Source organism: Sminthopsis crassicaudata, chromosome 2 (genome assembly GCF_048593235.1).
Source record: "Sminthopsis crassicaudata isolate SCR6 chromosome 2, ASM4859323v1, whole genome shotgun sequence".
NCBI lineage: Eukaryota > Metazoa > Chordata > Mammalia > Dasyuromorphia > Dasyuridae > Sminthopsis > Sminthopsis crassicaudata.
In genome coordinates, this window is record NC_133618.1 from 53,615,205 (window position 1) to 53,629,747 (window position 14,543).

Consider the following 14,543-nt stretch of genomic DNA (forward strand, 5'->3'; position numbering starts at 1 on the left):
CATCAGATAAAAGTTATTTGAAGGTTTAGGAAATCAAGCTTCTGAATTCCAGTGAAACCCAAATATATCCAATATAAAAAGTTGAGACATTTCAAAGGCAGCCTGGGCCATGCTGAGGCCTGGGAAACTCGAATTTCTGAATTAGATCTTTGTTGCAAACAGGGGTCTTTCCTCAATGAGATCTCCAATCACCTTGTCAAAGTATTTATTTAACTACCAATGACAGAGGGGAAAGGAACTGCTGGGCTTCCCCAGTCAGAATCTTTGGATTCTTGTTCCTGTTTTGTCACAGTAACTGAGAGACTGGAGACATCATTTAAGCTCTCTTCAACTCAGTTCCTTTATCTGTAAAATGAAGATAATAATACTTGCACTATCTGTCTCTCTAGATATAGTGAAATGATCCTTGTTAAGGCAAAGTGAAAACCATAAAACACTATATAAATGTTCAGTTATTATTATCAAGATAATAAAGTACTGTGGGGGAGGTCATGGAATAGACAACTGTGGGACAAAAGTTAGGAAATAATCTTTTCAAAGAACCTTAAAAGTTTTCCCCTTTGGAATAAGAGAAATTCAAAATTTGCAAAAAACAAATCCAAAGCTTTTGCAACATAACAAAGTGTTCTCCCTTCTTGCTCCAATCTTTATTTCTCTCTCCTTCCTCTGTGTGTGTGTCTTTCTCTTTGTTTTTCTCTGTCTCTCTCTGTCTCTGTTTCTCTGTCTCTGTCTCTGTCTGTCTCTATCTCTGTCTCTGTCTCTCTGTTTCTGTCTCTATCTCTGACTCTCTCTCTCTCTCTCTCTCTCTCTCTCTCTCTCTCTCTCTCTCTCTCTCTCTCTCTCTCTCTCTCTCTCTCTCTCTCTCTCTCTCTCTCTCTTTTCCTCCCTCCCTTCCCCAACTCTGCCATTCCTTAGTATTGCTTTATGTTTCTCCATCTCTTGTCTCTCTCATTCTTTCTATATGTCAACTTGCTCCACAAAAATGTAAGCCTTTTTTTATTACCAGATCCAGAAAGCTGTGTGTGTGTATACATATGTATATATATATATATATATATATATATATATATATATATATATATATATATATATATATATATATCCTAGATCGTTTTTTAAGTGAGTCTGGTATAACATGAGTCACCTTCTCTTCCCCCCCCCTTTGGAGCCTCTTGAAATGTTTTGTTTCTTTAAAAGCTAAACAAAAATAGCAGTGCATTAAATGACTATTTCCAGTTGCAAACATAACAAAATGGGTATTCAACAATGAATTGCATAAATGGACAAAACATTTTATTGGCTAGAGTGTACATTCATAGTGAAGACTGCTAAAATAGAAGTTTTCAAAGATCGGTTACGATTATTTAAAAAAAAAAAAGTCCACTATTTATAGCAGAAATAAAACATGTTGCTTGAACCGTATATCTGGAGGAAAAAAAAAAAAAAAAGGAAACAGCCCTATAAAAATTGTGACTGATCTTGGTTGGTGTCCAAATGGTAAGACAACTTCCACCTTAACGTCTCTAGTAAAACGCTCCAAACAATCGGAGTTTTCTGATTCAGTGAATGGTACCTTCAGCCTGATGCACTCACCACGAAAGTCAGCCCAACTGACCTGTTCAACAAACAGCTCTAAATCCCCTAGGCCAGAGGGAATTTACACTTGAACTTGAAGTTGCCTTGCCTCCCTAATCCATATGTGTGTTACAACTGCCGTCTTTTTTATATTCTATCATACCTAAGTGGTCAGGAAGCCAGGGCAAAGGGGTGGTAGTGGTAGTGAAGAGAGGCCAGGGAGTGGAATTATTCGGAATCTAAACTGTAGCTTTGAGATAGACTTATTTGGTCTTGGGTGTGCGTGCTGTCTCTTGGTAGCCTATAATAAAACTTTCAGGAGGGTGGGGGGTGGGGGAGAGGAGGGGAGAACAAACATCAGCCTCTTGGAATCGCGTTTAAGAGCATTCAAAACGTGAACAGAAAGGGGAGAAAGGGTGCAAAGAACAGAGATTCGGATTACAAAAGATAAACCAGCCAGCCCAGGATAGGAGAATTTTTTTGAGCTGTTCACATCTCCACTTGGGATTCGCTGAAAATTTCCTGAACAGACAGGTTGGCAAATGTCTTTCAAACAAATAAACAAGCAAAGTTAAAATAATATGCTTTTCACCCGCTTTGGTCGTGGTCAGTCGCTGGCGTCCCTTGCGAGGGACAGGTTCCAGGCTTTGGAGAGACAGAAGGAGGGGAAAAAAAAAAAAAATCCCACCTCTGTTCCTATTACTGGAAATTAAATACCGTGTCAGAGAGCTGGAGCGGGAAATATGACAGAAGAGGGATCCCCAACTGGTAAAGTCGCCCTTGAACGTGAGAATCCAACATCAGGGAGCCACTGAAAGTCGGGCAAAGACCGGGAGAGCTAGTAAAAAGGGTAGAACTGAAGCATCCCCCGGGTAGCAACTCCCCGGGATATTTGGCTTCCCCGGCCGACTCTCCCCTTCTGACCGGCTTCTGGCTCTGTGCCCGGGCCAGGATACTGTCTATGCTGAAGCTCTTGGGCTTGTCGGTGATTTTTGGAAGGGCTGGGTCCTCCGGGTCCGTGTCTCGAGGGCCAGGGGGCGGAGAAGACCCCAAGGGAGCTGTGCTCTCAGCCGGCTGTCCGGTTGCCTGGTCTGAGAGAGCAGCATCTCTTTGAAGACTGTCCTGGGCGGCGTCCTCCGACGCCAAGGAAAGGAGGCCAGGGCTGGACCAGCACAGGGGGGAAGCGTATCTGATGGAGGGGTGAGTGGGGGGCGAGGCAGCGTGCCCCTGGGAAGCTCCCTCACTACTTCCTTCTCTTTCTTCACTTCCTTCTGTCCTTCCTCCCCCTCCTCCTGCTTCACTCCTTCCATATTCTCCTCTTTCTTGACTCCTTCCTCCCCCTCTTCCATCTCCTTCCATGCTTGTTCCTTCTCCCCTTCCCTTCCCTCCTCCTCCTTTCTCCCCTCCTCCCCGGCTGCCTTCAGAACTGTCTTCCCTTTCCTCCAGCCTAACTCTGCGGCCCACCTGGGCTCCAGCCTCCTCCGGGTCCCCTTTGCCTCTCTTGGCCTCCTGGACCCCCGGGCCGGGCTTGGGCTTCCTCTTCCGGCGTCTATAGTTGCCGTGCTCAAACATGTCCAGGCAGCGGGGGTCCAGGGTCCAGTAGCTGCCTTTGCCCGGGCGGCCCTTCTCCCGGGGCACCTTGACAAAACAGTCATTGAGAGACAAGTTGTGGCGGATGCTGTTCTGCCAGCCCTGCTTGTTGTCGTGATAGAACGGGAAGCGGTCCATGATGAACTGGTAGATGCCGTTGAGCGTGACCCTCTGCTCTGGGGCGTCCTTGATGGCCATGGCGATGAGGGCGATGTAGCTGTAGGGAGGCTTCTGGGGGGGCTCGGCCCGCCCCGCTCCAACCAACGTAGCGGGAGGAGAGAAGCCCAGGGGCAGGCCGGGCCGCTCCGGGCCGTACACGTACAACACCGAGGGGCTGACCAGAGGAGGTAGGTGGTGATTGTAGAGATGGGTCATGGCGAGGCTAAGAGAGCTCTGGGCTGTCCCGCAAAGAGAAGGCGAGGGCGAGCCAGGGAGAGGTTCCCCAAGCCCGGGAGACCCAGCCGCGAGCCTGCAGCTCTAGCTCCCTCCGGCTCTGCCTCTTTCCCCAGCCAGCTCTCGCTGTGTCCCTTCTTCATGCCTTTAAAAATGTTAAATAATTGTTGTAAGTTTGCTATTATATGTTGACTTAGCACTGGAAAATAAATTGTCTATGATAAACAATCGTTGTGTTCTCAGCCCACCCACATTAATTAAAATTTCATTGCTGAAAAACTCCAAGCTTTTCTCCACGTGTCTTTTTGATACCAGCCAATCGTTTTCTGGGTTATTTCTTCATTTGTTTATAGAATTAGTCTGTTGATAAGTCTGCCCACCCAAGTTGAATCAAGCTGTGTTTATTTGGAAAAATTTCCGGGCACCCAATATATAAACGCACTGATCTGATGTTTGAAATATCACGTCCACCCCTTGACGCTGTAAGCACACACAACTCAGCAAAGCAGGATGTTAACTGCTACGGCTCGGCGCGGGGTCCGAGCAGGCCAGAGACTGAGAGAAAGAAGGTGGGGGCGAAAAGATTAATCAAGAGAGAAGCGGACCACGACCAGTGCAGGCTGGGAGGGAGTTCTCGTGGCCCATCCCCACTCCAAGGACAGAGAATCTCCTTTTTCTCTTTATTTTATGGGAAGATGAATGATCCTTACAAAAAGCTCCCAAAGACTTTAGAAGATGCTTTTTAATGAGACCCGGCGGGGCGGGAAAGGGAGAAAAGGAAAGAAAAAAAAATTACTAATTTTGGGAAGTGGAAAGGGAATGGAGTTTGATTTTTGAGGTGCCGGGTAATTGACAAAGGGGGTAGTATTAGAATGTGGGTGCGGTAGAGCTCCCAGGCTCCCCACACTTTTTCAGACATTTGTCGAATCTCAGTATAAATAAATTCAATCCCGGATAACTAAGATCGAGTGAATCTATGGGTGAAGCCGGGCTGGAGAAATTGGAGAAGCCTCTATGGCCAGTTTAGAAGATGAGTTAAAATAATGTTGATCTCTAGGGATCCGGAAAGGTGGAGGTGGTCCGCGGTGATCAAGGAATCGCGAGCTGAGAAAAGTTTGATCGATCCTCTATTGGAAGTGGGAGAGCAAAAACGGGGTCTCTGACCAAGCTGAGGTTGCAAGCAAGAAGTACCATAAAAGGGGGACTTGGCAGGCTTCAGGGGGAAAGCTGGTATTTGTGAATGCAGGCCTGTTGCTTTATATTCTGTCCTTTCCTGTTTATAACAAGGAGGGGGATTATAACAACTTTACAAGTGCACACAGCTGGCCGGTGATTACATTAAACATTTGGGATGCTTGCGTGCGTTTTTTTCCTCCCTTTTGGGGGGTATAAATGTTCCCTCTCTATTTTTTAATTTGCCGGTGTCACGGTTTGAATCAAAGGTCCGGAATGGCTGCAATTCAAGAGGTGTCCGCCCCCCCCCCCCCCTTCGCCAGCACTCCTCCACTCCCTGGAGGCTAAAGGGGTAGTGGATGCAAAGAACTACACCTAGCTATTTATGATCCGCTATTCCAGCGACTCAGGTCAATTTAAACATCATAGGAAAATTTAATTACTGCTGTGCTCAGTAAAACGAGAGGGGAACCCAGGGTGAAGGGGAGGAGTAGAATCAAGGCAGGGAAAAAGCTGAGTGCAGCTTGGTAGAGGGTGATCGTGGATTGTCTGATCCTTAGATCAGGGGCATTTAAAGATGGAAAGGAAATTAGGAATAAATCTATGGACAGATTCTAGTACAACTCCTATGTTTCATAAATAGGGAAACTAAGCTCCAGAGGAAAATCTTGCTGAGGTCACTGGGAAGCAAATCAAGATTCCAGCCAAGTTATCTAGACAGAGATCTTTTCAACAGTTGCTTGGTGGTTTTGCCCAAGAGGTAAGGGCCAGGAAGGGCCTTTACTCTGAATCAAGGAGCCCTAGTAGACCAGAAACAGTCCATAGGACGTTGAGGTAAGCACTGCCTTGACAGCAGTTCTATTGGGTGACTTAAAATGCAGTACCACTCCCCAGAACTCTGGAGCAGTCCAAACCAGTTTGTCTTCAGCTCTGAAAATCCGATTCATGTGGGAGGGTCTTTTCAGGATGTCCCAGACCCAGTTTCCCCATCCAGCAATTTCCTCCTCAGTCTTGCTGACTTGACTTTATTCCCGTGAAAGTGTTCTTGGATTTCCATGGCCTAGATGGAGCCCGATCTTACACAATTTTAGATCAAATTAAAATCACGGCTCAAAGTTGAATCATTTCAATTGATCCTCAATATGATCCTCAGTTTTCTCCTCTAATAAATGAGGAAATTCGTACTTGGGTCCTTTTATTATAGAGATGTAAGACGTTGCCACAACCAGCATCATTATTATTATATAAGCATAAGAAAAAAAGAGAATGGCTCAGTGGGTAGAGAGCTGGCCTGAATGGGGATTCAAGTCTGGCCTTTGAGATGTGATGGCTGTGATTTGTTAGAGAAATCACTTAACTTCTCAATGATCCCCTGACAACTTCCTAATATAAATTGTAGAGGAATTGCCACATTTCTAGTGACAGGAGTTCACTCAATGGAAGCATCCAGTGAAAAATCACAGTTTTGAACAAATGCTAGTATCATAATATTAACTATTATATTATGATATTTATAATATACAATTATATAATAACATGGTCACATAAAGTATATGCTTGGATATTATCTATTATATTATGGCATCACAAAGAGAAATGACAGACAGGCTATTGGGAAAAAAAAAAAACCCTACCCCATCACCTTCTCCATTAATCCTCTCGTAGCTAAAACACATTTTAATTGGGAGACAAAGGTCAAGAGAGGCAGAAAAACAACAGTAATAACTCACATTTGTATAGTTTTCCTCACAACAACCCTATGAGGTAAGTAGTGCCAGTATTATTATTCGCGTGTAATAGTTGGGGAAACTGAGTCTCAGAAAGGTGAGATCACTTGCCCATGAAGCCACGTAAGCCCTGTTTCTTTGCTGGGAGCCCCCAGCAGCAGTGGCCATTGAATTTAATCCACAAACAATTCAGCGTCCGTCTCCGAAGGCGACTGAGACATTTATCAACGGCTCCACCTTCCTTCAAGCTCAAATCGCACCGCCCTGTGCAGAAGGGGAAAGATGCAGGTATCTTCCAGGGTGTTTCAACATAACTCCATCGCCTCTGCTAAGTCCCTTCTACAGAGTTCAGTCACGCTGAAGGAAAAATCAACGGCGCGACTTTCTTGTCTTGCCTTCGGAGCTAGCTGACTTTGGGCGTCTCCTGGAGAGAAACTGAGCAGGGATTATTGCAATAATAAATACTGCCCTATATGGTCACAGGCCCGGATACAGGCGGAGACACAGTAGGAGTTACGGGAGGTATTGGGTGAAGAAAAAGGAAGAGAGGGGAGAGGGGAGGGAGAGGGAGAGAGAGAGAGAGAGAGAGAGAGAGAGAGAGAGAGAGAGAGAGAGAGAGAGAGAGAGAGAGAGAGAGAGAGAGAGAGAGAGAGGAGAGAGAAAGAGACAGAGAGAGAGACAGAGAGAGACAGAGAGAGACAGAGAGAGACAGAGACAGAGACAGACAGACAGACACAGAGAGACACAGACACAGAGACAGAGACAGAGACAGAAAGGAAGAGAGGGGAGAGGGGAGAAAGAGAGAGAGAGAGAGAGAGAGAAACCTAACAGTTAATCTTTGGGAAGACACTGCTCTGAGAGTTTCCCAAAGGCTTTACAGTTAGCAGCACAGATGCAGCTAGCTACCTCTCAAACCTTGCTCCCGTTACAGCTGAGACCAAAAGAAAAGTGTCTTCCCCTCATTCCTGCCAATCTACAATTTTGTACTAATTGCAATGCGGGAGTTCCGGGCTAAGGGGGGAAGAACTGCCACAGTCTTTAACCCAGGTTGCCTTTAGAGGCTGTAAAGACCACTCTGGGAGAGGAGTGATAGCCACTTTTTTTGTGTGTGATCTGCAGCTCAGAGATGTGGAATCAGAGTCCCTGATTTTGAATTCTGACTCTACTACCCTAGTTCTGAAGCCCAAACACAGAGGAAATCTTTTATTTTCTACCTAGATGGAGATCAGAACTCTATTTGGGGAGGGATGTGCATGGGGGGGGGAGGGAAGGAGATATAAAGAGGAGGGGGCATATCACAGAATATATCAGATGTGATAGACTGCATTATGAAAATCCTCCTAAAGGTGCCAGAAAAAATACCTGCTTATCCAGTTTGGGGGTGGGGTGAGATGGAGATCATCTCTCCCCTTCTGTTTGTTGTCTCCAGGAAGCAAAAAGTCCTGTCCCCTGGACTCTGTGGTCACTGAGGTTGAAATTACTATCTTAGAGTGATTGGTGATAGCCAAAATCAAATCACAATTGAAAACAGGGGTACAAATTGGCCAAGAACAATTTCCTTCCGAGCCTAGACAGAGGTGTCTGAGAGGATGCATACTTTCCCCTTCCTCATTTCCAATGTTCCAGTGAAACCAAGCAGAATTTTAAAACAAAGTCATTGAGGCAATTTCCAATTTTGCTTTAATATCCTAAATGAGAGGGAAAAGGAGAAAAGGGTCAGGACGGTGGGCCCAATTATTTGCAAGATGAAAGACTGTGTTAAGAATGGTCATTGAAATGCTGCCCTGCTGAAGTCTGAAAGACTATAACCAACAACATCATATAGCTCCCATGAGAACTCATAGATTAATAGGGATGGAAAGGCCCTTGGAGATCAATTAACACTGCCTCATTTACAAAGGATGTTTAGACTCAAAGCAGAAGTGACTTACCTAGGATCTCATCTAACTCTCAGCCCCTGATTCCACAACAATCACTTCTAGGATGAGGATTGTGAAAGGGGACAAGAACTGCATTTTTGGTAGAATTTGCTAGGTTCTCATAGTTAGAAGGAACCTCAGAAATCCTCTACTCCAACAACACTAGAAAAATCTACTACAAATACTTTATGAAGACAACTTTGAGTTACCAAAGCCCTGTTAATCTCCTTTTCTAATTTCAGTAATTCTAGAAAGAAAAGCACTTCAGTTTCAAATGAAAAATAAATCATTATCTCCAGTAGCACAAGACTACTAAGATCCAAACTGCATGCATTCTGTATCATTCTTAGAAGTAATAATGAAAGATGTATGGGAAAATAATGGACCCCAGAGAGACAGTCTTTTCAGGTTGCCAATCCCTTGGGAGAAGACTAAAAAATAATACTTATCTTCAGTCTCCAATTGTTCCACTGTATAGATATTTGGAACATTTGAATCTTAAAACATTCAGACATAATTTGGAGTTTGGGCATAGGCCTGGCCTGTAGTAGAAAATGGGCAGGGGAAGGATTGTCTTTTATAGTTGCCAGTGCTTTTTATCCATCTACTATATTATAAACAAGTGGAGACAAAGCCATAGCTTAGCCATTACTCACAGCATTATTGTATATCAATTGAATTTACAATAAAAGGAATTGTGAAGACTGAGGGAAAAGGCATAATCTGAAGGATCAATATGGTTTGTAAATTGCAAGATAGTATCCTTACACTGGCCTTTTTCCCAGGAAAAATAAGAAAGCTCAATTGAGATGGGCTGAGAAATGTACTGGACTGGGAATCAGAACACCTAGGTTAAAATCCTTGTTGTCCAACGAATAATTTCTATGGCCTTAAATTAGTCACCTTTCCTGCTTGACACTCAGTTTTCTCCCATCTAAAAAAGATCTCTTTTGCTGGGTTAGTTTTTACTAGTCCAGTGATTTCTTGGGTATAGGAAATTCATGCGTGACAAAACTTCCTCTTCCAAATTATGCTGGCATTGGCTCTGTGATATATAATCTTGGAGTTATATATAACCTGGTATTAAGTGACTTGCCCAGGGTCACACAGCCAGTATATGTCAAAGGAAGGGCTTGAATCCAATCATCTTGGCTCTGAAGTCAGCTCTGATTCTCAATAAAGATAAACTTTAGGAAGGAAAGGAAAGAAAGGAAAGAAAATACTTGGGCCTTGTATTTTGTGAGTTTGAGGTTAAATCTTTTTTTAGGTTTTTGGGACTTTTTAAAAATCAAAGGTGACATCTATAACCTCTATCTTAGCTCCACCCATACATCCAATGTGAAGTGGATGACATTATCCTCTCTTTTCCCTCTGTCTTTCCCTCTCTCACACATAATAAAGTATTTTTTTTTGCCTAAAATATCCAGAAAATATTCAAGAAAATAGAGGCAGAAATTATTTTGTGTTGCCAGCTGAATAAAAATAATCATATTTCACTTGACTTTGTGCAGAAACCATCTGAAAGGTTAAAAAAAAATGTGAATGTCCAACTGATGGAAGTAATACTGAAAGAGTTATATAAGAGTGTTTGGGCCAGCTTGCTCATGAGAACAGAGTACGGGAAAAGATGATCTTCACTTACCCCAAGAGAGAGGAAGTGAAAAGAATCCACCATACAGTGAAGGAGAGGGATAAGAAGGGGGGGGGGGGGGGCTAAGAATGAAGTTTTTGCTTTGACCTCTAGGATTTTAGCTTTTTCCAACAGGAAAAGCTTCAGTCCTACTTCTCTCAAGATTACTTTGGAAGCAGTTGAACCCCACCCAGGACGCAAACGCACCAATTTTCCGGACTGAAGTCATTTCACACACATGCATACATTAAGCACTCTCTCACTGGCAGTGCTGAAGATATGTGTCTGTATAAACATGTATACATACAAACACATAAACACACATACACACATATATGTAGATAAACATCAATGTGTTATATGAAATTATATATTTGTTATATATGTGTGTATGTGTGTATGTGTATATGTATATATAATTTATTTTCTTCAACAGTGCATCAAATTGTAAGTATTTTGTTTTATGGACGTAAAAACATTCTGAAAAAGTATCCATAGGCTTCCCACTCTGGCAAAGGGATGCAGGAAGTTAAGAATCTCTGCCCTAAAAACAGTATCTGAGCGCAAGAGATTCCCCTCACTTTTCCCTTCTCTTCTTCTCTTCTCTCTTTCATCTTTGATCACATCTAATCTCAAGAAGCAAACGATGCGGCGATTAGCCCCAATCTATTGTGCAGGATTGTGGGAACACAGGCAGCTCCCATTCGCCGTCCATTTCTCAGCGTTGATTTAGCTTCAGTCTTACACACAGTAAGCACTTAATAAATGCTTTCTGAATTAGATTGGGAGCCTTGCTCTTGGGAAAGTCTGTCGCCTTCTCTTCTTCTCGCTGCACAGCAAGAATTCGGGAAATGTGAGGGGAAAGGTTTAAAGGTTTAAGATGTGTTATTTTTATCACCCTCCAGTAGCTTTCCAGGACGACGGAATCACCTGTCTTTGCACACGGTGAGAAACGTTCCCTCCGAGGCGAACTCTTTTCTAAAAACAAAACATTGCAAACGCCTCAGAGAGGTCATTCTGGGCGCCCAGCACAATAAAGACCAGAGCAGTTAATCGAGTCACGGCGTTGAAAGCATGTCAAGTATGTGTGGGGCCGAGACGAAGAATTCGCTGACTGACATCGGAGAAATATGCCGCGAAAGGGGAAATGTGACGCTCGCAGGCCAAGGAGCATCTAGGGAGCTGAAGCAGCCATCCCCTCCATTGGGAGGGCAGAGGATGTAAGGCTCTCTTGCGTGGGTGATGGCGGTCTGAAGTCCAAAACAGGCTCCAGGTACTCGAATGGCCTGCGCCGAGCCAGTAGAAAACCTTGAACCTGAGTCCATCACTCCCTGTGACACACGCCTGCAATATTCTGTCAGTCCGTGTAACAGGCCATCCTTCGGTGCGTGTGCGTGTGTTTGTATCGGTCACACAAAAGAAACGAATGATCCGGGACTTGCACTATACCACATTCATGGCCCCAAACCTCCGCAAGGGAAGGGGGAGGGGGGAAAGGAGGAGAAAGAAAAGTCTTTCTTCACGTCCTGCGTCATTGTTATTTCTGTGACTTCGGTTATGGTTATCTATCCAATTCCTGAAACCAAATCCCTTTGAATCTTCGCAGGGGAAAGAAGAGAAAGAGCAAAGCGACTAGCGAGGAGAGCTCAGTTCAAAGGGAAGATGGGTGCTACCTTTTTTCTGCATTCCCCATCTCCCCCATCTTTTAATAAAATTCTCTAGATCTGCAACTCGCCTTCTAATAGAAGGACCTATTCAAGTCTGGGGCAGGCCGTGTAAGAGCCTGCGGAGGGAAATGGCCCAAGTTTTTCCTTTTTCTTCCTATTTTTATCATTTTTCTTTTATTCTCCTGGGAAGCTGAGCACAAGAAGCGGAGCGCTCGAGGCCTTTCCCTGAAACCATGAAAACAAACTGCAAGAGCCAAACCAGAGACTTAGCCACTGAGCTAATGGTAAACGAGTCTTCTCCATTATCGCTCCTTTTCTCTCTTCCCTTCCCCCTCCCCGCCTCACTTCAAACATACATCATCCCAACTGTTAAAGGACAATCACGTTCCCTTCCACACCCTGAATTAGGACTGGGTAAAGGGAGCCTCCATGCAGACTAATTGCCCTCTAGGCCTAAGAGAAGGCTCCTTCCAGCTCACACTCCAGCACTACGTAATCTACGACTGCGGAGTTTGGAAAATTTACCCTGTTTTATCTTCTAGGATATGTTAGAGAAATCCAGAAGTAGTTTGCAAATTCCTAAAACTGTAATTGTCCAGAATACTGACTTGGAAAAGGACTCATTCTTCACAATGCTCCTGAGTTAATCCCGACACTCTGAGCTCATCCGTATTTTTAAGCCGTCTCGGAACTATTTCTTTTTCTTTAAAACTGGCCCAAAGATTCAGAATTTAGAAGCCTAAGGGTTAACTGTTCTAGCCAGAAGAATTATTTCAATTGCCTTCGGGACTGTTTAGTTTTTTTTTTAAGTACATTTAAATATTACCCAAGGGTAACTGACTAGAGAATGGCTCAAGTCTCAATTCTGATCTAAGAAAGGGTGGAGAAGTCATCTTCCAATGAATTCTGCACTTTTACCCCTCACCCCACCTGCAATCACAAGCTTCTTTCTTAGTTTTCCAAGGCTCTCCTGCTTCTTCAGTCCAGTGCGATGGCTAAGGAAAAAAGAAATGGCAGAATTGGGGACGAAGGGGAAAATAGGGGAGGGGGTCTGTTGGAACTGTCCAGCAGAAAGCACTTCTCATTCAGAGGGCTGCATTGTCAGGGATTTCTAGACTGACAACTCCCCAGGTAGAACCCCAGACTATGCAGCCTGAGAACCAGAGGGCCTACGGTTCCTGGTAGGTTCCTGGCATCCCCAGAACAGAGTTGGGCCTCCAGATTGGCCCAGTGTAGCTTTTATATGTTTCCAAGGCCCAAAGGGTAGGCCAGAGGACTTGAGGCTCCTCAGAAATAAAGATTCTTCTAGCCTTCCCGTCTGTCACCTGCCCTACCTACTGCTGGCTAGGGGTGGGGGGAAAGAAGGGCCTGCTTGGAAGGAATGATATAAAGTGAGAGAATGATGCAGTTTGGGAGGCCCCAGAAGATCTCCTGAAGCTTTCCACCTCCCCCAGAGCTCTAGCCCTGGTCTTTTCAGGGTTCAGGATGTTGCAGGCTACAATGTTTGTAACATATATGCTGGGCCTTCTACAGGGAACTATCAGCCTGGACAGGCTAACCCTAAGCAGCTGCCATGTCCCCTGTCCTGTCTGAGCCACCCATTCACCCAGAGCAATATACATTAATCCAGCAGTAGGAATTACTGGGATTTAAGAGAGAAAAGGATTCTCTGAAATCGATTTTCAGCAGAATTTAACAGCCTTGAATATATTTGTTGTGGCTGTGAGAGTCTTTTTCTCCATCACCCCACTCTTTCTTTTTTCTTCACCCCTTCCCATTACTTAAATCTCTCCATCGAATCTCCAGATAATTGAATTCAGAAAGTTTTCCAGGCATCTAATGCAAAGGAAAATTTCCAGGAGACTAATCGTGAGCATCCCCGGAAACATAACATTTCTAACACTAACAGTCTTAGTTATGTTATTTTCTTTTACTGAATGTTTCACTAACTGGAAGAAATAGAGCATCAAACCGAAACTGGACCATCAATTGCCAATGACATTTTCTCTCCATCCCACTCTGATGCACCTGAAACCTATTGATGAGACCTCTCTCCTACTCCCTTAAATAGCATTTAGGATAGGAGCACTGTTCCAGTGGTATTTTCCAATGCTATTTTAGCCATTGTAGTATCTATTTGGCATGTATGCATTTAAAGACGATCCCGATCCAGATAATTTCCCCAGTCACTTTCAGAAAAAAAATCCATCTCAATCTTGGCGAAATCCATAAAAATATTAATAATTTTGTCACAGAAATAGTATTTTCACAAACATCTTAATATTGGAGAGTGGGATTTCACCTGTTTTCGTGGGAAGAGGTCAAGATTCTGACTAGAGAAGGGACAGAGGCATTCACTAGAGTGAAGGAAAGTGGGGGAAATTTTTTTTCCAGAGAATAAAACAGATGATAAAATACTCTATTTTCAAAGTGTTTTACACATATTTGGAGGGATCCATAGAACAAAGGAGATGAAAGGGGCAGAGAATGAAGAGAACTCATAGTTTCAGAGTATTAAAGTAAGCCCAGAGTGGGGGGAAATGGACTTCTCAGTTTTTAAAATCTAGAAAATTACTTTTCTAATAAAAAAAAAAAAATAGAAGTGTTTCTGTGGGATGGGGATGAGGGTAGGGAAGGTAAGCAATTTGTAAAAACAAATTAGAAAGTATTAAATACTTCCTATCAGATGTCTGGCTTCAGAAATGGAGCCAGCACTGATTTTACCACTGAAATGAAAGAGATTTAAAATTTAATGATAGAGCATCTAGGCCTACTCTGGTGCATTTCAGTCTCTATCATAAAAGTTTCCTAGAACTGTAATCCCAACTTCATTTAGAAGAACAGGAGAGAATTAAAGCAACCTGGCAGT

At 43.7% G+C, this 14,543-nt stretch overlaps 1 protein-coding gene across 1 annotated transcript; it reads right to left on the reverse strand.

Annotated features, from left to right (window-relative positions):
• Positions 1-1,204: 1,204 nt before the first annotated feature.
• On the reverse strand, positions 1,205-3,901 carry FOXL1 (forkhead box L1). The gene has a single exon (XM_074285017.1). The coding sequence runs from the start codon at positions 3,538-3,540 to the stop codon at positions 2,275-2,277; it is 1,266 nt and encodes a 421-aa protein (XP_074141118.1). The 5' UTR covers positions 3,541-3,901; the 3' UTR covers positions 1,205-2,274.
• Positions 3,902-14,543: the final 10,642 nt, after the last annotated feature.